The following is a 24,790-nucleotide window of genomic DNA, read 5'->3' as shown; positions in this document are numbered from 1 at the left end:
AGAAATCCAGTGTAACAATTTTTATTTATTCTGAATGAAAAGATCTAAAGAAAACTCCAACTTGATCGTTTTAATTTGCATCTTTCATATTACAGAACATTAAAAAAAACCCAGCAAAAACGTTAAGTTTATTCATAAAAAAGACATTCGGATGAATTTTTCAGTCCTCAGTGTCATCCTGGGAGTGATCAGGCGCTACGGAGAGCCAAGGTAAGGGAGTCGGTGACAAACGTACTTCTAGGGGCGGGGTCCTGGGTGTAGCTTTCGAGAAGAATCTTGCTATTGTGGTCTGCTGTGTAAGTTCCTTTTGGCCTTCATAAAGTTCACAGCAGCACCGGGAACTTCGTCAGTTGCTGTTCACCTTTGTGAGCCACTCCACATTGGCTCCACATGGTCGAGTTCCGAGAGCTGCACTTCCGTCCGAGGACACACCACCTGGGCCTTTGACGGTCACTTTCTCTTGTATCTCCTCCATGCTCTCCTTCCCCTCTTCCAAGTGCTGCTGTACTCCCGACTCTATGAAATCTTTTCAGCTAGCGCTCCCTCGGCATAGTCCACGAATTCTCCAGTATCTTCCACCTCGACATCTAAATGAAGCACATCGGCCAGAGCCACAGTTGTTTCATGTACGACCTCAATATGCTCCTCTCCTCTCAAACAATCAAAATCATTCACAAAACATTTTAAGCCTTTTCCCCATAGGCCTTGCATATGTTCCTGTCACCTCTGCCCAAGCCAATTCAATGTTCTGTATGCAGTATATGTAAAATGTATGATTCCCAGAAATCACAAAGGGTTACTACACCAATTTCTGTCGCTGCTACAGCTTTGGAAAAAGCCGTGTGGAATTAGTATGCCCTGCCCGCGGCTATGGCCCGGGGTCACAGGCTACAGAACGGCAGTGGCGTTTTTGGGTGATACCCCACCTTTGCACGTGGGTGTAGATCGCCGAGACACTGGGGTGGTTGGAGCGCGCCGAGCAGCAGCAGTTTGAAAGGGAATGCCTTTTCCAGACAATAATGCTTCACCCAGGTGAGAAGCCCTTGATGAAGCAGCCCTCAAATGACGCTGGCGTCACCCGTGCCTCGTTATCTGAGTGCAGTAAGCGGGCAGGGTGCACTCACTGACCTACTCCCGTCACGCAGGCTCCCGAGCGACAGGCGAGGAAGGGTTTTAGCTTCTTTGTGTATAGGACTTTTCATTTCTCCCAGTTTCATCCAGCCTGAAGATCTGTCCTAGGCGGTAGCTGCCCTTCTTGATAATTTTATTGAATTAGTCAACAAATCTCCCACTGCTGCTTCGCCGGCGCGTGCCGCCTAGCCGCTGACACTGCAGGCTGAGTCCTCGAGGAAGCGGCTGGGACTCCTCACGGCTTGCCACCACCCTTCCCTTCCGCATGCCTTCCCTGTGCGGAAGATCCTGTGTATGCTGGCTTGAACCAGTAACAGGCTGGTCGGCATGCCGTCTTGTACCTGCCTGGCTTTAAATCCGACCAAGGCTCTACCCTCTAACTCTCTCTCTCAAGATCATGGAAATGGTTGAATGTGTCAGCACCATGTCACATGCTAACGTTTTTACAGCTTCATATTCTTTTATGATCATCATTTCTTCCCCTATTTAAAAAAAATTAATTTTATTATTACTTTTTAGAGGTTTTTGCCTTAGGGCTCGTGTGCTTGCCAGAAGAGAGAAAGAGATAGAGATGGTGAAGGGAAAGTGAGAAATCACCCCCCAGGGCGGATGGCCATGCCACAATCGCTCCACCATTCTCCTATGGGGATCTTGAACACTCATACGCATGCGCCCAGTGTGATTTTTCAAACCACCAGATTAGGGATTCAAACCGTGGCTAGCCATGTGGGAGTCCGGACCCTTGACCACCAGGCCACTTGCTGGCCCCATGATCTCAGTTTTATCTCAAGATCAATGGCCTTCCTTCGAATCTTGGCACTTACTCCAGGTGAAGTAAGTAAAAGGAAGTAAATTAAAAGAAGAGTTCTTCCTTTTGCAGACGTCGTGTACTGTGGGTGCACACTAAGTACAGGTTTATAGATGAAATATGTAGTCTTCGTGACTGTTAGCACATCACGCAGCGAAACTAACCGACTGCAGGACTGAGACAGACTGCAAGGGCGTTCTGGAGACTCACCCATGCTGAGTGAGAAAGTGGGTTCTCTGCTAGAGAGCTGTTTAAGTCAGACTGGTCACTAAGCAGGTAGGTCAGTGAGTGAGGAGTGGCTGTACATGTTAGTACAGGCGTGCGTATCACTGCTCAGAGGGAAGGTTCAGGAACAATCCAGATGTCCAAAAAGGACAATCAGTTAAATAAATTATAGTGTAACTAAGGAGAACAGCATAAACAGATTTTAAAATAACACTAATTTTAAAGTTACTTGAAAACAGCAAATTGTAAAGCAGTTTGAATAGGATGATCCGCATGTGCTCGCCAGACAGACGGAGAGACAGAGAGAGAGAAATCACTCCCCAGGGGGGATGGCCACGCTGCAATCCCTCTCCTTCATTCTCCTCTCGGGATCTTGGACATGCACGCACATGCACCTGGTGTGAGTTTAAGCCACGTCCGGGATGCGAACTGCGGTCGACTACATGGGAGTCCAGCGACATAGAAACAGCAAATTGTAAAGCAGTTTGAATAGGATGATCCGCATGTGCTCGCCAGACAGACGGAGAGACAGAGAGAGAGAAATCACTCCCCAGGGGGGATGGCCACGCTGCAATCCCTCTCCTTCATTCTCCTCTCGGGATCTTGGACATGCACGCACATGCACCTGGTGTGAGTTTAAGCCACGTCCGGGATGCGAACTGCGGTCGACTACATGGGAGTCCAGCGACATAGCCATTACACTAACTGCTGGTCCCAACATAAGTATTTTACACTTGTCTATAGTAAGCATTATTCTCCTAATTATAAACCCAAGTATATTATTTAAAACCTTTTTCTATAACCCTTTAAGGAAGCAATGTGGGAGTATCTATATACACTCAAAATATGCGTACTTTCAACCTAGCCATTTATTTTAGGGACTCACGCTATGGGAATATGCAATACGGGAAAATCTCAGCAGAGGGATGGTAACCTCCATAGCACTAAATGTCAGTAATCAACCATCTGTCAACGTCTTCCAACTTCTTAAGTCTATATATGCCTGGAAAATATCTGGTATAATGTAAACCTAATTGATGATAGTAACTATCTTTAGGCAGTAAGATTGGGAAAATAGTGAAGGATGACCTATGCTTTGGAATTATCTGTATTTTCTACAAAAATTAGATTACTTTTATAATTTTAAAGATTTTCTTTAAAAAAAAGTTTATTTCCTCTTGAGAGCCAGCAGGTGGCATGGTGGTTAAGGGCACTGGACTCCCACTCAGCTGCTGACCACAGTTTGAGTCCTGGACCTAGCAGGTTGCTTTCTCGCTCTTGGTCTCTCACTGTCAAATTTAAAAAATAGTAAGTAAATAAAAAAATAAAGTTAAATAAGATAATTCTTTAAAAAAAAAAAAAGGTTTATTTATTCCATGGCTGAGAGAGTCAAAGAGAGTGACAGTACAGCATCCTCCACAGGGTCCCGCTGCCGCAGTGCACTCCAGCCTCAGCCAGCCTGGATCATGGGCACCTGTGTGCCCCACACACCCAGAGAGGGTTCCCAATGCAGACCAGCAACCTCACGTGAGTCTGCCTTGCAGAGGGCTGCCTTTTACTGCAGCACTGTCTGGCCCTCCGTCTAGATTTTTAAGATGTCTCACTTGTCAGAGAACAGAAACTTAACTTCGATGGCTTAAAAGGAGTGCATACCCAATACCCACTAAGTCAGGCCTTAATTCTACTGAAATAATCCAGACTGGCTGATTTGGGTGGACTGTGACATGAAGACCCTGCTGTGGGGTTTAGCTCAGAAGGGTAAATAAGAAAAATGATCATTTGGGGCCAGCAGGTGGCCTGGTGGTTAAGGGCACTGGACTCTCACATGGCCCACCATGGTTTGAGTCCCGAACCTGGCGGCTTGCTTTCTCACTTTCTCTCTCTGGTCAAATTAAAATAAAGTTAAATAAAATAATTCTAAAAAAAATTTTAAGTTCATTATCAATTATTTCAAGATATTTAAATATGCTGTTGTAAAACCAAAGTTTTATTAAAGTATAAGAGGGATTTAATTGTTATGGTATTTGGGTCGGCCCCATAACACAGTGGTTAAGCGCTGTGCGGAGACAGCTGGCTCCTTCGTGCTGAGAGGTTTGAGTCCCACCAGCAGCTTGAAAATCCATGCCAGGCACTTGTGCGTGTGTGCCCCAAATCCTGACAGGATGACAAAATGGAGGAAACAGGACTGTGGTGTGACCACATTCCATTAGAGGGTATCTCTCTCGCAGACGAGTATCCTCTAGCAACTAAAGGTACTCTAAGTAAGCCAGACTAATACCCCAAACCCGGAGCATCAATCACTGCTTCAGCAGGGCCACAGATCCTCCGGAACGCTCCAGAAGCTGGGGATGTAAGAGTGAGACCAACGGGTGACCCCGGCTTCCTGGAGCTCATGGTGGGGGGAAAGACAGCCGTGAAACAAAGAGAGAGAAGCGCTTACTTCCAGAGCGAGCGCTATGGGGAAGTCCTGGGGAGCGTGTGCGTAGTTTTAGATATGAAGGTCAGAAAAGGCCTGAGAAAGTACATTTGAATCTGATAATGATAAAAAGGGGAGTTTGTTGAGGAGCACGTGGGGACAAGGATACCAAGGGCCAGGGAGGAGCACACGTGAGGCCCCTGAGGGTACAGAGGTAAAATCTTGACGGTCAGGACGAGGCTGGCTCCACAGCCTGGGGTTTGAGGCAGCAGGGTCCCCACGTGATTGTCCACAGAATCCAGGACCTGGACCTGGCAGCTTGGGGCACACGCCGGACACATGTGGGTGCGTGTCCAAAATCTGATGAGAGAGAGAAACAGAAGGGGTATGGCATGGCTGTGCTCCAGTGTGGGGGGTGTGTGTGTGCTTTCTCCCTGTCCTCCCTCTCCAGCAGAAAGAGGGGAGGGGAGGAACAGGGAGAGGGAGGCAGGCAGGGAGGGAGAGAGAAAGGGAAGGAGGGAAGGAAGGAGGGAGGGAGGTGGGAAGGGAGAGAGAAAGGGAAGGAAGGAGGGAGGGAGGGAGGCAGGCCCTGACAGTTGACTTCACTGCCCTTAACCACCCAGGGGAGAGAGGCTATGAAATGAGAGTGGCGAGGCAGGCTGGATCAGGAGGGCACCGTAAGCCATGGTGGAGTGTGACTTTTCTGTAAGAGCAGTGGAAGCACTGAAGGTGTCTAAGCAAAGGAGCAAAATTCTCTATTAAGCAGATCTCAACCCAGCAGCCATGGTACACGTGGGAACGCACCGCTGCGTGAGGCTGGGGTCACACTGGAGGCCCAGAGGTGGCTCTCGGGGCAACCTGAGCAGGCGAGGTGAGCAGGTGCACCCCTGTGGTCCTCGTCAACCAGGAGGCTAGGGCAGAGGCGTGCAATGGTGAGACTCTGTCAAAAATATGTCTCTCCGGGGCTGGCAGGTGGAGTGGTGGTTAAGGCTCAAAATTTCACCCAGCCGAATTCAGTCTGAGTCCCAGACCCGGCAGCTTGCTTCTCACTGCCTTCCTCTTCTCTCTGTCTCCCTCTGGTCAAATTAAAAGATAGTAACAATAAATAAAAATTAAATAAAAAGTTCTTTTAAAAAAAGTCTGTCTTCCTCCTCCTCTTGTTCTCTCAGGAGAAGGGAGGGAGCGAGGAAAAGGAGGAAAGATTCCTTGGCGGTTTTGTGGAGAGCAGTCGGGAGGGATGGAGGGGAAGCAGAGGCCGAGTGGAGGTGGCTGCGATCAGGTCGATCAGGTCGACCTGGTGGAGGCAGGGAGCTACAGCTTGGTAACAGGCACAGACTGGCTCTGGCCGATGTTGCCGTGTTGGTCCCACGAACATCTAGTAAGACGTATTCACTGAGCAAGGAAAGAAAACTGTGCAAATGAGAAACGTCTTCTGGCCACTGAGAAAGAGCACTAAGAGAGGTTAGAGACGCTGCCCGATGTGGACAGGTGCCTTGGGTAGCTTGGCTGCAGTCTGCAGACAGAGCCTGAGCCTGAGCCTGGCTCGTCACTCCAGTCAGGCCCCAGCAGGAAGACAGGGGGACATGAGGAAGCACACGTGTGACCCACAGCGCGATCACGCGCCACCACACGTTCTGTGCGTGGTGTCCAGGTGTAAGGAGCTGCAAAGCCTTTGTGAGGACAGACGGCCGAGGAGCGAGGAGCGGCCCATCTTTCCCGTGTGACACTAGCCTACTATTTTAAGAACTGATCTGAAAGCCACTGTTTTCTCCTTTCCGGATTAAAGACAGGATTCCTTCCCAAGCCTTCTTATTACTCAAATGTCTTATCTTTTTTACTGTTTTGGTTTGTTTCAGATTGTTGACATTTCCTTCAAATGGCTTGAAAAACTGCCAAAATCATTTTCAAAGAACTGAAAATTTTCACAAGGTTACTTTAAAATGCAAGAGGCCACAAGGGAGAAAAACAAACCAAGATTTATCCTAAGCTTTCAAGACTATGTAAATAAGAGTGGGAAGCAGGAGTCAGATAAGGATGCTGTGGTGATAGAGAGACACATGGCGACGAGTACTGGTACATGAACCACACAGAAGTACCTAGGGAGCAGCCAGAGACCTGCCCTGAGCTGAAAGGAGAGCTCAGAGGACCGCCCAGGAGCGAGCACCTGTGACGTAGGCCAGTAAGAGGAGACGAGGCTCGCTGCGAGACCGTGCAGCACAGCACCTGTGACGACAGCGTGCTGCGCGCAAGGTCCTGGCTTCACGTCCCAAGGCCTTCCTGTACACGCCAGGCAGTGTGCGTGCCTGTGGTAAGGGCTGGCTGGGGCTGGACACAGAATGATGTTCCTGTTAGGGATGCTTCTCTCATGTTAGAAATAAATAAAAGTAAACTTCAAGGGCTGGCCTGTAGCACAGTAGTTAAATACCATATAGAGAGCCGGAATAGACGTGGCTAGCCATGATTCAAATTTCTTCTCCAGTGGCTTGAAAACATACAGGCTAAATATGTGTGTGCACCCCAGATCCTGATGTAATGGCGAAATGGAGAAAAAGGAATTGCAGGGTGACCATGTTCCCACTGGGGGCTGCTTTCTCCCTCTCTATGGCGAATGCATGCACCTGCTGGTAATTAAAAAATTAAATAAACTTTTAAAATATTAAAATTAAGTAGTAATGGAAGTGTTGTGGGTTTTCGTTTTGTTTTTAAGAGAAATTTTTGCTATAAGGTGTGTGTATGCCTTGGAGAGACAGTGAGACAGAAAGTGAGAAATCTCCCCCAAGGAGGGATGGCCATGCTGCAACCCCTTCTCCTCCATTCTCCTCTCAGGATTTTGGGCACTCATGTGCATGTGCCTGGTGTGAGTTTTAAGCTGCTGGGTCTGGGACTTGAACTGCAGATGACTACATGGGAGTCCAGCAATGTAACCATTACGCCACCTGCTGGTCCCTGGAAGATATGCTTTTTGATACTAACTTTTCTATTAGGGGGAGAAAGCATCAGAGAAAAAGATGACAGTGATTTTGTTCTCCTTAATGTCCAACTTGATGGTTTTATAGGTCTGTATGTCTGTGTACATGCACACACACACACACACACACACACAGGGCTAGCCAACGGCATGGTGGTTGGGACAGCAGGATCTCACATGACCGACTACATGATATGAGTTCCAAACCTGGTGGCTTAAAGACACACCAAGTGTGTGCGCGTGCGTGCCCCAAATCCCAACAGGACATGGTGTTATGGAGGGGTCGCCATCCCCCCAGGGGGCCGTTTCTCACTCTCCCTCTCTGTCTCTCTCCGGTGAGCACCTGCCCTATAATAAGCTGAAACAAATATGTGTGTGTGTTGTTGTTGTTGTTATTGATTCCATATGGAAAGACCCATTTTCCAGGAAAGAGTCACAATAAGTTACTTAAGCAAGAAAAAAATTACGTTAAGAGAAGAACTAAAATAAATTACATTATCCTAAATATTCCTTTAAAAAATTTATCAAAAACTTTTATCAAAAACCTAAGATTCATTAAGATTAATCATTCACATCAAGTCTAACAGAATTTCAAAGCATTAGTATTACTTAAATAAATTTCAAAAACATTAAGCAAAGCATATTTTATAAAAGAAGGAAAACTAACGTCAACACTGAAGCTGGAAAGAAAATTTTGAAGGCAATAAATTGTGCATTTCTTTTTACTTTATGAATAACTGCTCGAGTTTGTAATTTAAAAAATAATAAAGATGTACAAAAAGAATATTCTGGATGTGAACAAACCATTAGGTTGATGCACAGAAAAACGTATCATGACTTTCCCAACAACCCTGGTAGTTTCTAAGGCCTAATCCTTTGGGGCTGAAGAACCAAACCTCTAACATGGTGTTCACAGGAACAAGCCAGCTGGTGGGCTTCTTACAAGTAGGAGTGGAAGCCAAGCGTCAATGAGCCTGCCTCGGTGGGTCAGCTCACTGAGGTGCTGCTGGGAGGCCAGTGACTGTGAATGGCCTGCACTCATGTGCGTGAGGCACTGCACCTGCAAAGGACAAAAAACTGCAGAAACATTGCCAAATGTGTCTAATTTGATGGGAGGATAAACAGCTAAAGTAGATTTTAAAAATAATTTCAGGGCCAGCAGGCAGAGTGGGTAAAGCGCTGGACTCCCACATGGTTGACCACAGTTTGAGTCCTGGACACAGCAGCCTGAAATTCATGCCAGGCGTGTGTGTATGCATGTCCCAAATTCCAAGAGAATAGATGAGAATGGAGGAGAGGGAATACGGCATGGCCACCCCCTCAGGGGTGATTTCTCACTTGCCCTGTCCCTCGTTCTCTCTCTGTTTCTCTCCAGTAAGCGTATGTGCCCTATAGCAAAAATCTCGCTCTCTAAAATACTACTTCAGCACTGCTCTCAGGTCACCTGTTGCCTAGGTGTTTGGAGACATTCTCATCGCTGAGAAGAGGTACTAGGGCTCTTCCAATTAACAGCCACTCTTCAGAAGGTCAGACAGTTCAAAAGAATGCAGGGGGGCACATACAGATCAAGTTCTGGGAAACATGGTGAAATCTAGTGTACCGTTCTTTTATGAGATTTTATTTGCAAATAAAAAGAGCCTATGAGTGGGTTTTTAAGCAACAGAAGGACAACTAGAAAACAGAGTTAAAGGCAGTCAGCTGGAGGATGGCGATTTCAGACCATATTGACAGGGACAGCTTCTTCATTAGGCTTCCAGAGGCATCTGGGAGGGGAGCTGTCCAGTGGAGTGAGCTGACTCTTCTTCCAGCTTCTCTCCACTTCTAAGCCTTCTCCAATGCTAACTACCAAAGGCTGGGACCCCTAGGGACAGTCAGCAGGCCCAAGGTTATCAAAAACTAAAACATTCAAAACAACCATCCCTGGGGCCAGCAGTAGCATAGCGGTTCTGTCGCTGGACTCCCATATAGCCAACCGTGGTTTGAGTCCTAGACCTGGCAGCTTGAAATACACCGTGTGCGTGTGTGTGCATGCCCAAGGTCCCAGGAAGAGAATGGAAGAGAAGGGATTATGGCATGGCCATCCCCTTGTGAGGTGATTTCTCACTTTCCTTCTCACTGTCTCTGCCTTTCTCTCCAGCAAGCACCTTAAGGCAAAACCCCTCCCTCCTCTTCCTCTCTCTCCCTCCCTCTCTTCTCTCTCTCTCTCTCTCTCTCTCTCTCTATATATATATATATATATATATATATATATAAAAACAACTGTCTTGAAGGAGGCAGTATGGATATGGACATTGTGCAAATTAAGGGAAGCTAATCTCAAAACACACGCACTGACAAACCAATTAATGAATGCACATCTTCTAATCACCTGCTTATTAGCTTAGCAAAAGTCTGACACTGATGGTAAGCCAGAGCCCTGGGAGCTGCACCTTTAAAGTTCTGCTGTCAGAATGGAGTATAACTTTCAAGGCACCTACAGCTACATTTTTAAGTTAGTTTATCAATAAAGGAAAAAAAGTGGCCAGACAGTGGCACCGTGGTAAAATACAGCACACTCTGAGGCTGGCCAGGGGGAGGTTCTGGGCTGGTGTCTGCCTCCTTGAGTACACTGCGCACACCTGTGCCCCGATCTGGGGCTGGTTGAAGCTGGGGGTGGGTGGTGACCTCGAGACCCTGTGGGGGTGCCATCTCTCCCTCTCTGTCTGACTTGTGGAGAAAATAAAGGAATAGACTTAAAAAAAAAGTTACAGTCTAGCCTAAGTAAAATTGGATATTACATTTGCCTGATTATCTATTGCAAAAGTGAGACCAGCAAGCGGACAGTTCCCAGGAAGCAAAAAAGTAAAACCGAATTCAGGTTTTATATCTTTTTGTGATTCCCAAGGGACAGTGTAACACACAGCGCAGCACTGCAGGCCTAGAACAAAATGCTACAGTGGCTGCATCTGCAGGGCAGAACTTGATTTCCCTCCCATTTTGTCAAGGAACAGTCAAAGAACATATTATGTGAGCTTCATTCTGTGGGAATGGGACACTGAATACATGACATAAGAAACTGAAAGGTATTTCAGAAGTCATTTAGCTTCTAAACTTTCATTTTATAGATATAGAGCTAAGATACCAGAATAGAAAACGTGTCCTTTATCACTCTTCATCTTTTTACCTGGTTTTAGTTTCTTCATAGCATTTAACATTATCTGAACTTACAGACATACATAATACTTTTTTTCCTAGAAAAAAAGGAAACACCCTGAGAGCAAGCATCTTTATTTCATTCATTGACAAACCTTCAATTTTTAGGACATTCTGTACCTAGCACATAGTAGGTATTTAATCAGTATCTGTGAGATGAATAAGAAAACTATAGAAAATGAGAAAACACGTTGAAATGTCACACTTGAATTTGTTGAGAGTCCAGAATCTTTGTGACCTTTATCCCCCAAAATGACCACACTTGAGCTGTATGAAGTAATGGAGCCCAACTACCAAAGGGTGAGTCAACATGGAGTAAACGTTTCTTTGAACAACAAATGAGCTATTCGGACATACCAGATATAAAACCAAAACTGTCACAAAAATACCTCCCGAGAACTGGATCCAGGACCTCTATGAGCACGAAAATCCAGATACTAAGTCCCTTACATAAAATACCATCGTATTTGCATATAACTTTCTTACATTCTCTCATACATTCAAGCCCACTCTAATTACTTTTAATACCTAATACAAAGCTTACTACATCACTTTGTTTCTGTGGGTTTAACATAGTATTTGGAGTGTGGCAAATTTGAGTTTTACTTTTTGGAACTCTGTGGAATTTTTAAAAAAATATATTTTCAATCTGTACCTGACTGACTATTCAGAGGGTCAACTGTATATATTATGTTTTTCCCAACTTGATGTCTAGGAAACATCTGCAATTTGTACTGTGAACTCTTTATTCAAGCTGAAACTGATTTATTATATAGTTATTACTACTGCTAAACAAATTCATACTAGAACCTCAGACATTAAAAAAACTCAGCAGCATACATTTTAAGTTACTTACGAAGGATGAATTTTACAAAAACTCTATCTGAAAGTTTATTTGGGGGGGGGAGGAGAGATTTTATTTATTTATTTTTTGCTAAAGGGTGTGTGCACACTCATTGGAGAGATAGAAACAGAGAGAGAGAGAAAGTGAGAAATCACCCTACCCCACCCCCGGAGGGATGGCCTCATCACAATTCCTTCCCCTCCATTTTCCTCTCAGGACCCTGGGCACACATGCACATGTGCCTGGTGTGAGTTTCAAGGCACCAGGTCTGGGACTTGATCCATGGTCAGCCATGTGGGAGTCCAGCAGCTTAATCACCATGCTACCTATTGGACCCCTAACTCTTATTTTAATTAAAAGAGTTCTTCTTCAGGCTATTATGTAGCACATTAGCAACGTGTATTAAATCTAAACTCTATTGATTTAAAATAATGAAAAACTAACATAATTAACCCTCTTCTCTGTCTTTCCTCTTCATTTTCAAAGACCTGGAGATTATAAACGAATAAAACTAATCAAAGCTATGAGGACACAGAAACATAAGCAGCAAGACTCGTAGTATCATGTGTTTTTAAAACATTTCTTCGTTGTAATAATGCCCATTCATGTATTCACCACACATTCAGCACCCATTCTATTGTGCTAGCCCAAGCACCTTGCCAGTGATTAGAAGAAAGAAGTAACCACATATATATTTGAAGAGATAAAACCTGGAAAAAGATCTCTTAGGCTTCCAGTAAATGTGAAGGATTACAAAACTGTTCAAAAAGATGTTTCAACTTACATTTTGTTCCTCTGGTTCTAATTTGGGGATTTTGTGTGACTTGCGCTCTTCAGATCGAGATGAGTCATGCTTGTTGCTTTTTTTCCTCTTTTCTTTTCTGCTTTCATGCTTTGACTTTGTGTGCTCACTTGCCTGTACTTCATTTAAAAGGTCTCCACAGAGGGAAGACTCAAACAATTCCCTGCCATTCTGAATAGTTTTGGTTATTTTTAGTTTAATTTCAGGTGAGCCAGTCTTCTTTGGAATCACAGTTTGTGGTACCGAAGGTGGAGGTGGTGGCTGTGGAGGGGAAGGTTTTTCCAGAATTTCGTGTGGTCGTGTGTTTGGAATTTCTGAATGGTAATAGTCAGTGGGGCTAAAGTTTCTAACTGCACCAAAGCCATTGGCTGACCCATTGGGATACTGATTATAGGGCTGGTATTTGGTCTGAGTTTCATACACACTGATTGATGGTGGGTAGCCATTTGTGAGTGGAGGAAGATCGTCTGTTGTAGGTGGGTACGGAAAGCCTTGCTGCAAGGTAGCTTCATACGGTGTCTGGCCACCATCTTCAACAATGTCACTGTTGTTATCAAAGGCATCCTCCTGACGGATGTTGGCGGAGTCAATGAGTTGAGGTGGTTGCTGAATTGTGTTTCCCATGATCCCTTGCATGAAAGAGAAGGAGAAATCCATTGTTCTGCTCCAGCATCCTTAACTTTCCCTTTCTCTCATCGGGCCTACAATGATAAGAAAGGGAGGATTAAAAGACGTTAATATCCTAACAAGCTAGAGGTTAATCAATTGAAGAAAGATTAAACCAAAATGCTTTGAATTCAACTTTCATAGCTAGATGTATATTGACATCAAATACTTCTAAAAACAGCCAGCCAGCATAATTTGACACAGGGCAAATACTTTTTTATCTTAAGTGTTTCTTTGTTTTTGTCACAACAATCTTGGCAACAAAATTTTATCCTCTTACAAATAGGCAAATGGTTTTGGGAACCAGCAGTTAGTGTAATGGCTATGTCGCTGGACTCCCACGTAGTCGACCGCGGTTTTCGTCCCGGACCCGGTGGCTTAAAACTCACGCAGGGTGCGTGTGCATGCGTGCCCAAGATCCCAAGAGGAGAGTGGAAGAGAAGGGATTGTGGCGTGGCCACCCCCCCTGGGGGGTTATTTCTCGCTTTCTGTCTCTCTGTCTCTCTCTGTCTGGCGAGCGCAAGCGCCCTATAGTGAAAACCTCTCAAAAAAAAAAAAAAAAGGCAAATGGTTTTGACATTCCTTTCTGTTCCTGAATTATGGATATAAGTCTCATGTTAAAACTTGTATTTGGAAATAAGCCGTGTCCTGACATATATAATAAATTAGTTTCCATGAGCGTCCTTTAAAATCAATGACTTGTTCAGTGACTTTCTTGTTACAAAATAATAAAGACTTTCGGCAAGGACTTTAAATATGAATGTAAAAAGACCCATTCCTCTGCCTCCTGCATCATTTCTGCTCTTCTCGCCATGGACAACTATGGTAAATACTCTTGAGTATTCTCTTATGTCTTCCTCTGTACATATACCTAAAAAATAGGGCTTATTGGGCCTGGCAGGTGGTGTAGGGGTAAAGGTACTGGACTCCCACGTGAACGACCATGGTTTAAGACCCAGTCCTGGAGACTTGGAACTCAAGAAAAGCCCAAGAGAATGGAGACGGGATTGCAGCATGACCATTCTTCCTGGGGGGTTGATTTCTCACTTTCCCTCTCACTGCTTCTATCTTTCTCCTCTCTGGCAAGTGCACATGTCCTATGGCAAAAAACTTAGGAGAGAGAGAGAGAGAGAGAGAGAGAGAGAGAGAGAGAAATAAACATATCCCAGCTGACTATGTGCACACTCTTGGTTAGTTGGCACCACTACACTTTTAACAATTATTACATATCCTCTAGAAGGTATCTACAGATGCCCACATTACGTAACAATATAATACAGATAAGTAAGTTAGGAAATGCTACAGGACCACCCTGTTCACTCATTAGGTTTGACCAGTCCACAGCTCAAGGGAGAGGACTGATAGACAACCCATATATTATTTTTATTAGCCCATATACATTTCTTCTAGCAAGTTGTACAGTAGAGAAACAGGTTTTCACTAGTACATCAACTCTGACGAGCTGTAGCTGCCTGGAACATGGATTCTGTAGCCACATCCCGGTTTAAGATGATTCTACCATCTTGATTTTAGTAGGATTTGCCATAATGATAAAGCAACCCAAAATAGCAAAGCAAAAACAAAAGACGGCAATACACTGTTCTAGGTGTATCCAATTACACGGCTGCTGTTTATTCTGCTCTTAGCCAATGAAAATAATTTCAGAAGTACTAAAATTGCAAACAAATTAATATGACAGAACATACAAGAACTCAAACTAGGGGAAAAAGAGCACTCTTGTTTTTGTGGTGTCTACTCTGGGCCACACTCTATGCATCATCTCATTTAATCCCCATAACAACTCTGCAAAACAGGTACATAGTAAGAGAAACCGAGCTTCAGAGAGGTTAGGTGGTCTGCTGAAACCACAGAGCAAAAGGGCAGATCTAGACTTGAATGTAAGCACGTCTGACTCTAAAGCACAAGGCTTTTATCACCATACCACTTCCGCTTCCCGCAGCTATCAGTTCTGAAAGAAGGATTTGGTTCTTTCTTCATAATTCTGTGTTCCTTGGCCACTGCCAAAATAATGACTAGCTTAAAAACTACCGTTAACACTAAATCAGTACTTCCTAAGTGCTGGGCCCCATCTAAGTGCTTTTCATACAGTACACATTTAATACTCCCCGCTACCATCAGGAGCTATTACCTCCTGTGACAGAGGGAGAAACAGAGGCACGTGGTTAGGAATCCGGTGACTGAGTTGGGGTTCGGCCCAAGCAGTTTGGTTCCAAAGTCTGCGCTAACTAGCACACTGTACTTACTGATGATAATGCTGATGTTAGAAATCATTTCTTTTTTTCTTTTTTTGGAGGGGTTTTTGCTATAGGGCGTGTGTACTCTGCCAGAAAGACAGAGAGACAGAAAGCAAGAAATCACCCCCCAGGGAGAATGGCCACACCACAATCCCTTCTCCATTCTCCTCTCGGGATCTTGGGCACACATGCACACACGCCCAGTGTGAGTTTAAGCCACCGGCTCCAGGACTCAAACTGCGGTCAACTACATGGGAGTCCAGTGACATAGTCATTACGCCAATTGCTGGTCCCAGAAATAATTTCCTTAGGTCTGGCCCTGAAGCACAGTGGTTAAGCACTGTGCATAAGGGGCTGGATCCCACATGGCCAAATGATGTTTGAATACTGACATTGGTGGCTTGAGAAACATGCCAGGAGCGTATATACGTATGCACGCTCAAAGTCCTGATGGGGAACAGGAATGGAGGGAAGAGGCTGCAGCATGATGCTAGCCCTGGGGGTGAGGGGATGTGCGCATTCACGCTTTCTCTCATGAGTGCACACATCCTTTGGAGATTAAAAAAAGAAATAATTTCTTACTATAAAGCTAAAGAACTGAAATATTACCCTAATTCAAACTTTGGAAACAACAGAAATAAGGGAATGTTTTCAAATTCTGCTAATACACAAGGAGCAACTATAAGGTAGAATTCTAAAGTTCTCATTCATTCTTCAACTTAGCGGCGAGTAAATTCTGACATGTAACAAGACACACCCTGTGTTTTTGGTTCTTATAACTGACACATACAAGACCAGCTTCCAGGTTAGTCTTCCGAGTTACAGTCTGCAGGGGTTTTCAGGCACGCGTACTCAGAAACTGAGGTTTCCGATGCTTGTGATTTAGTTCCCAGCACAAATCTTTCTTCTTTTTTTGGAGAGGGTTTTGTTATAGGGCGCGTGCATTCACCAGACAGATGGAGAGAGACAGAGAGACAGAAAGCGAGAAATCACCCCCCAGGGGGGATGGCCATGCCGCAATCCCTTCTTCTCCATTCTCCTCTGGGGATCTAGGGCACGCACGCACACGCGCCCGGCGTGTGTTTAAGCTGCTGGGTCCGGGACTCGAATCACGGTCAACTATGGGGGAGTCCAGCAATATAGCCATTATGCTAACTGCTGGTCCCCCCAGCACAAATCTTTGAGAAGGTTGATATTCTCCCCTTATTCCTCTCTTCTGTACCCTAACCTCAAATATTTCATTTTATTTAGACTAAAAAAAGGAATTATTACCTTCTATGCAACCTTACAATTGCATAGGAGTTCATTATCAAGGAGTGTTTTCATATGCATTCTTATTCAATTCTCAAACAACTTTGTAAGGCTGACATGGAAGAAGACCCGTGTTAGCTCAAATTTTTTAGATAACTACACTGAACGCTTGAGATGCAGATTTTCCAAAGACCACAAAGCAAACTTGTGATTAAGGATCAATCTCCGGATCTCTAATCCTGCCACTGTCTCTCTCTCTCTGCCAGGATAACCAACTACCTAGGAACAATGAAACCATAACCGTAAGAGTCATAAGTTCAAAACAGCATGCACTGTCCTTTCCCTAACTCAACTTCCCTTTCAGACTGCCCAGATTTGTCACTGCTTCCATCATTTCTCTAACTTTCTGTGCTAGAAGTTTCAGGCTCATGGGTGACTAATTCTTTCCTCTCTGCTAAGCCATAACACTAATCACTGAGCAAAATTTGTAGTTTTTTCCTTTAAAATCTATCTGATTCATTCTTTGATCTTTACGTCCATGTCAAGACCCACATCAGGCCCTAGCGCTTTATCTTGAACCGTGACAACTGATTTTTCTACATATTTTTTGCCTCTAACTTCTCCCTACATAGCAGTTAGATCATGCTTCCTAAAACCAACCATTGGTGAATTTATTCCCATGCTAAGAAACTCTTAAGACCCATATAACCAGATCCTGTCCACACCTCTTAACAGCTTCAGAAGTTTTTTCCTGCCAGTACCAAATGTTATGCACATGAAGATACATCTCTAAGTACCTGCCGAACCAAATATCTAGACACTGTGGCCTCACTCATATGTCACCCTTGTTTAGTCCTCTGAAGCAAGAGTCGAAAATATCAAGGGATTTGCCTTTAATCACACAGTCAGTAGAAACTGGATGAAAAGGTAAAACCAGACCCTCTCATTCTACTACAGTGCTCTTTACAAGGCAGCTGCCTGGACTCTGCAAGTCATCCAAACGTCCCACTTTTCCCAGTAAGCCCCCACTTGTAGTCCAAATGCCTGTTTGTCGGCTCCTTTCATATCTTAGGACACCCAACAGTGAACTCCTAGGCTTTTTCTTTCTTTGTTTGGGTTTTTGTCATAGGGCATGTGCGCTTGCTGGAAAGGAGAGAGAGACAGAGATATATGGAGAGAAGGAAAGTGAGAAATCACCCTCCTGGGGAGGATGGCCTGCCACAGTCCCTTCTCCTCTCGGAACTTTAGTCATGCACACTCATGTGCCCAACATGATTTTCAAGCCACTGGGTCTGAGACCCGAACCATAATCAGCCATGTGGGAGCTCAACACCTTAACCACTGCATCATATACTGGTCCCTTAGTTTTTTCTTTTCCGAGAGATTTGTGATAGGGCACATGCATTTACTGGAGAGACAGAGAGAGACAAGAGATAGAAAGCAAGAACTCACCCCCCAGGGGGGATGGCCACACCGCAATGACTTCTTTTCCATTCTCCTCCTGGGATCTTGGACACACATGCACATGTGCCTGGCATGAGTTTGAAGCTAACGGGTCCAGAATTTGAACCGCGGTCAGCCATGTGGGAGCCCAGCGACATAACCACTTCGCCACCTGTTGGTCCTGGCCTCCTTTTTAAAAATTGTTTAAATGTGTACCTCAGGTTTTCCCATCCAGATTAAATAAATAAATAAAACCTCCAACTATCGGTTGTCCAAGCCAGAAACCCGGAACTCACAATACAGCCCTGTGACTCACCCCCACTCTCCCCCAGCCCCTTAGCACACTGACCTTTCTCTCTCAAGGGCACATCTCACAGTTGACAATGACATTCTGCCCCCTTTGCTTCTCTACTAGGTCCAAGCCATGAAGAACTCTCGCCTAGTCTACCCCATAGGTGACTTTCTGGCCTCCAGGCTGCTTCTCCTGCTCTCTGTAACCTACTGGGTCATTGTTACATAGAAAAATGCCAAGATTTTCCTGACAACCTGGTATGTCCTCATATACTACTCAGCTACTGTCTCTAAGTGAATTCAATCATGTACCGAGCCCTCTCAAAATCCTTCAACAATATAGCCAGGAAAATGAACTAGTGTTATACTCAGTCTAGGTGACCCTCACAAATGCCCATTTTGAAGAAAGGAAGCCAGACACAAGGATTCCATGTACGTAATGTCCAGTATGATTTCATTTTTAGAAGGCTCAAAAGAAGGATAAAATTAAAATAACTCTATGGTGAGTAGAGTTGAGTAGAGCTGTCAGGAGAGGGGCTGCCCATTGCTGGGGTCCTGTGAACACTGGAAAGGGGTTGTGAGGAAGGTTTCTGGGGTGCTGGCTATATTCAGTATAATAATCTAGATGATTACTATGTGTTTACTAAAATAAGCAAAAACAAAAGGGAAAAAATCTCAATGACTTCCTGCTGCACTAAAATAAAATCCAAACTCCCACTCATGCCCGGCAAGCTCCTGCATACCCAGGCCTCAACTTGATTTTCAAAATCATCTTCCACCATTGTGCTGCTGCGCTTCCTGCTCCCCAGCCACAGGGCTCCTCTCCAGCCTCTCAGGTGCACCACATGCGTTCTGGCCGTCAGGACTGCCATGTGCGCTCCCCAGCCACTGGGACACCAGAGAAGCCAGGAGCGGTCTGCTTCCTGCCCTCCCTGAGCCGGTCCCCCCTGTGCCACTGACTGTTCTACGGCACACGCTGATGTTGCCTTTTACCATCTCACTCTCTCCTGCACGCTAAGGACAGCAGTCAGGTGTGTCTTATGCAAAGTTGGAGGACTGTTTAATATTGTTTGATTAATAAACAAATGAGAGGGCCCCTGTCCTCGAAGGGCTTATACCCAGTACTCCTTCACTGACCAGCCAAGTTTCCAGGAATATTAGCCTTTACATACTTTATTTACCCACTAGTCCCTTAGCTGGTAAAAATGTGTAATGCTCATTGCATAAGAAAAAAATGCAAACCACACTGAGGGCGTGCCTATGGCCTCGAGGCTAAGGGAACTGAATTCCACATGACTGATCACGAGGTGTCAGTCCTGGACCCAGAGGCTTGAAAAACACACCAAGTGTGTACGTGTATGCTCCAAATATTGACACGATAAGAGGAACGGAGAAGGGACTGTGGTGTGGCCATGCCCCACTGGAGGTGCTTTCATGCTTTCCCACTCATTTCTCTCCACCAGGCACACATGCCCTCTGGGAAACTGAAAACAAAACAAAACAAAAACGAAAACATTGCTACCCGCAGTTACGTGGTCAACTGCTCTTGCACAAAGATGCCAAAGTCATTCCATGGGAAAAGAATTTCAACAAATAGGATTATTTCAACAAATGGGGCTGGACCAACTGTTACTTGGGTATCTATTAGGTCGTCAGGAAAGAAATGGCATATTTTTCTAGGCAAAAATGCATCATGACTTTCCAGACAATACAGTATATGGGTAAAAACCTCAACTGCTATGGCTTGAATGTCCCCTCTAGAACTGATGTCGAAATTGAATTCCCACCATAACAGTGTTGAAAGACAGACCTTTACGAGGTGATGAGGTCATGAAGGCTCTGTCCTCATTCATGCCATTACTGCAGGAGTGGGGCAGTCATCTCCAGGGTAGGCTGTTGCCAAAAGGTTGAGCCCAGCCCCCTTCCTACCCTCACACTTACCCTCTCTCACTCACACTCTTGCCTCCCACCATGGGGTGACATACCAGAAGGCCCTTGCTGGCTACCAGTTTCTCAGTATAGGACTTCCCAGCCTCCAAAACCATGAGAAGTAAATTTCTGTCCATTAAAAATTACCCAGCCTTGGGTGCAACAGATGGCATAGCAGTTACGTCACTGGACTCCCACATGGCTGACCGCAGTTTGAGTACCGGACCCGGTAGCTTTAAAATCACACCGGGTGTGCGTGCCTAGGATCCTGGGAGGAGAATGGAGAAGTGAAAGTGGCATGGCCATCCCCTCTGAGGGATGATTTCTCACTTTCTATCTCTCTGTCTTTTGGTCTGTCTCTCCAGTGAGCACACATGCCCTATAGCAAAAATCTCTAAAAAAAATTAAAATAAATAAAAATAAGAATAATCCAGCCTCAGGTATTCTTTATAGCAGCACAAAATGTACTAAGATAGTAGGGGAAAAATTGCAACAAATAATTTGGCTAGGATTTGAAGAAGTATTGAAAATTAAAAGCAACAATTTCCGAAGGTGGGAAGAGCCTCCATTAAATCTTGGCATCATATCCTGACCAACTACGCCACAGGGGCTACACTGTCATTGTCGAAAATGCTGAAGCATTAGTAGGGCCATGCAAGAAAGCAGTTTTGATCATTTCTTTAAAAAATATTTTTTTAAGACGGCAGTTGTGGGGTCAGCAGGTGGCGTGGTGGATAAAGGCGCTGGATTCCCACATGGCCAATGGCAGTTTGAGTCCCAGACCTGGCAGCTTGCCTTCTCACTTTCTCTCTCTCTCATTCTGTCCCTCTCTGGTAAAACTGAAATAAGCAAATGAATAAATAGATAAAGTTAAATAAAATAATTATTCTTTTTTTTTTTTTAAGCAGCTAAATTCCTTACATAGATGACAGCTAAATTCCTTACACAGTGCTATGGTTTAGACAGCGGTTTCCCCCCAAGGTTCATGCTTTGGAATGCTGTCCCCAGTACAGTGATGCTGGCAGGTAGTGAGAACTTCACGAGGTGAGACCTATGGGCAGTTTGGGTGAGGGCGGTGTCACCCTCATTAACAGACAAATGTTGCCTCCATCATGGAGGAGTAAATTCTGCCTCTGTGTAGAGGGGATTTCTACAAGAGTGGGCTGTTATAAAAGGAAGCTGGCTGCCCCCAGGTCCTTCTCGCTCTGCACACGCCCACCACCCTCTCTGCTTCTGTCAGCCGCGTTGTGATGTAACACCAGAAGCCGGCCTGCTGCTAGCCCACGCTTTTGGATTTTCCAGCCACCAGAACTGTAAGCCAAATAAAGCACCTCTGCTCTTTATACGTCACACGGTCACAGACATTTGTCAGCAATACAAGAGTGACACACAGTGATTCTCCATGTCTTAGAGCCTGGCAGCCTGCTTTCATACAGCAGGTATGTCGACGGGCCCAGGTTGACACCTTGCTGAAGCAGGAGACCGTCTGCTGAGTACAGGCTTACAATCAAACTGCTACGTTCAAAGCCCAACTGCAAGGCTTGCTCGCTCTGTGACATTAGGCAACTCATCTACTACCCCTAGCCTCAGTGTGCTTACATAGAAACCATGGATACCTGTAAACCGTCCACCTTATAAAAACTTAGAAGCGGGCCAGCCACAGTGGTAGCGTGATGCTCTACAATGCTGGGGCCATAGAGGAGCATCCCAGGTTCACATCCTGGGTCTTCCAGCACATCCTGGGTCTGTGCACAGGTGGCTGTGATTCTGGGTGGCTGGGGTTAGGGGTAGATCATGCTGCGGGACCCTGTGAAGAGTGCTTCTCTCACTCTCTCTCTCTCAGCAGGACATTAAAAAATAGAGAGAGAGAAGTAAACTTAAAAAAGACAATTAGGAGTTAATCCAAACCCAGCTCTTGGGACACTGGCTGGCATACTGTTACTTACTATCATTCGGTGCAGAGACAGGCACATGGGACTGATAAAGAGCATGATCTCTGACTGAAAGACACTTACAAGCCGTCTTGTTAGACAAGATGCAATTTCATGAGAGGGCAGTAACAGCGTGGAATGGAGGATGACCAGGAATCGCACTGTGTTACCACCACAGTCCTAACAGACAGTGAAGGCTCGGAAAGGAGGCACACAGGCCACGAAAGCAAGCAGGACACCAGAGATTTTTAACCTACTGCTGTGCAAACCCCTCACTACAGGCCACCAGAAATCCTTATGCCTTCTCCCTTAATAAGTCCCTGATAAAGATAGTATGTTAAATTTTTTATTACTCTAGTAATAATATTAATGGGTAACATTTAAGGACTTACTATGTGTCAGTATTATCCTAAACATTTTAATATGTTATGTTATTATTATTTTTAAAAGTTTACTCATTGTCATTATTTTATTTTATTTTATTTTAAGACCAGAGAGAGAAAACATAAGTGAGAAAGCAAGCTACCAGGTCCGGGACTTGAGCCATAGTCAGCCAGGTGGGAGTCTAGCTGCCCTAACCACCACACCACCTCCCAGCCCCTTATTTCACTTCTCAGAACACTCCTTGGAGAAAATCTTCCTACTGGCCCCATTTCACAAATGGGAATCCCAGGCTGGCATGATTAAGTAGCCTGCCCAGAGCCACACACCCAGCGGTGAAGGATTCAAACACACACTCCATTCACACATTGGCCCTCGCTAAAAAAAACGCTTATTTCCCACAAACTCTCAATATATAAATAACAAGAATAAGAAAAACAGTCTCCTCACTTCACACCTCCCCCTTCCCGTAAGTTAATAATTTGGTGGGAGACCAAATAATTGTACAAATTTCCACCCATTCTCATCTGTACTTTGAAGTAAATGAAATCAACACAAAACCAATTCCAATAAATTCTTCCTCTAACCAAAGGTTTTAGGGCAACAAAAAAAGGTAAAATAAGTTAACCAATACGTATTTACTTATTTATTTATTTACTTTAGAGGTTTTTGTCATAGGGCGTATGTGCTTGCCATAGAGGGTAAGACAGACACAGCTAGAGGAAAAGTCAGAACTCAGCCCCTCACCCGGCCTGGGGGAGACGGCCACACCACAATCCCTTCTCCTCCATTCTCCTCCCAGGAAACACATGTACCGACTGGCTTGAGTTTCAAGCCGTTGGGGCTGGGACTTGAACCACGGCCGGCCGGCCATGTGAGAGTAACCACTATGCCATCTGCTGGTCCAAAATATTTTTTCCTAATTTCATCGAAGTTGTCCATTTTGTTTGGGTTTGATTTGTTTTTGAGAGACAGGGTCTGGCTATGCTGCCCAGGCCAGTCTCAAACTCACTTCACAGTCTATCTGTGTCCCAGACTTGTGCCACCACGCTCAGCTCCATGGACAGTTTTAAACCAAAAAAAGTTGAAAATGACCAACTAAAGCTTTAAGGCTTTTATATATTTATCGAAAAGGAATGAAAATAGAAAATTGTATAGACTCTATAAGCCAAATTATAGATACAAAGTTTAAACAAGCGAAAAAAGAAGGAATCATAGGAACCAGCAGTTAGCGTAATGGCTATGTCGCTGGACTCCCACGTAGTCGACCGCGGTTCGCGTCCTGGACCCGGTGGCTTTAAAAACTCACGCCGGGCGCGTGTGTGTGCGTGCCCAAGATCCCGAGAGGAGAATGGAGAAGAAGGGATTGCGGTGTGACCATCCCCCCTGGGGGGGTGATTTCTCGCTTTCTGTCTCTGTCTCTCTCTCTGTCTGGCGAGTGCACGCGCCCTGTAGTGAAAGCCTCTCAAAAAGGAGGAATCATGTCAGGTGTTTCAGATGAATGGCTTGAGGTCATAAATGTCAATTAAGTATTTATGTATCAAATGTATAATTCAAGGCACTGTAACAAATTCATAAAATAAACAACTCTCTTAGATAGAACCTGCTAATGCTGGATTCTACTTCATAGAATTACACACTCCGCTCTATATACTCATTTTTTTCCATGTTTAAAATGCCAGCCTTGGGGTTAACAGATGGTTTGGTGGTTAAGGCACTGGATTACCACACGGCCGACCACAGCTCGAGTCCAGGCTTGAGACCTGTTTGCTTGAAGACCACACTGGACATGTGTACGCACCTGCCCAAGATCCCAAGGCGAGACTGGAGGAGGAGGCGGGACTGCAGTGTGGCCATCCCCTCTGGAGAGTGATTTCTCACTTTCCCTCTCTGTGTCTCTCTGAGGAACACATGTGCCCTATGGCAAAAACCAAAACCAACCCCCTACCCTCGAAAAAAAAGAACAAACACAAAAAAGCCAGCCTTTTCTCAGTGAAAAAATATACAAAGTTCCTCGTATTGATACTATCTAGGCCCTTCATAACCAGAAACGGCCCTCAGACACCACATAAACTGCCTGTTCCCCTTAAATACTTAAATTCCTAGGTTAGTTTGTAAATCTAAACACATTGCTTTCCTGATTAAGATCCTTCAATGGTTCCCACTGCCTAGAAAAAGCCCACACATCCTGAAGGCCAGCTCGTGAGGCCCTCCATGCAAGGTCTCCCTGCGCCACCTCCAGTCTCTCTTGAGCAGA

The 24,790-nt window shown here is 45.0% G+C and overlaps 1 protein-coding gene across 2 annotated transcripts in view; it reads right to left on the bottom strand.

Annotated features, from left to right (window-relative positions):
- NSD3 (nuclear receptor binding SET domain protein 3) overlaps positions 1-13,118 on the bottom strand; it is an 86,691-nt gene extending 73,573 nt beyond the window's left edge. Inside the window, exon 1 of one of the 2 annotated variants that reach the window (XM_027769151.1) lies at positions 12,369-13,118. In XM_027769151.1, coding sequence (XP_027624952.1) covers positions 12,369-13,043 — 675 coding nt within the window. In that variant the 5' untranslated portion in view covers positions 13,044-13,118. The remainder of the gene's footprint in view (positions 1-12,368) is intronic. The other variant, XM_027769152.1, reaches the window with a different exon arrangement.
- Positions 13,119-24,790: the final 11,672 nt, after the last annotated feature.

This window comes from Tupaia chinensis, unplaced genomic scaffold (assembly GCF_000334495.1).
Source record: "Tupaia chinensis unplaced genomic scaffold, TupChi_1.0 Scaffold148801_1, whole genome shotgun sequence".
Lineage (NCBI taxonomy): Eukaryota > Metazoa > Chordata > Mammalia > Scandentia > Tupaiidae > Tupaia > Tupaia belangeri.
Note: the sequence above shows the minus strand (reverse complement) of the source record. Positions and strands in the feature narration are given on the sequence as shown.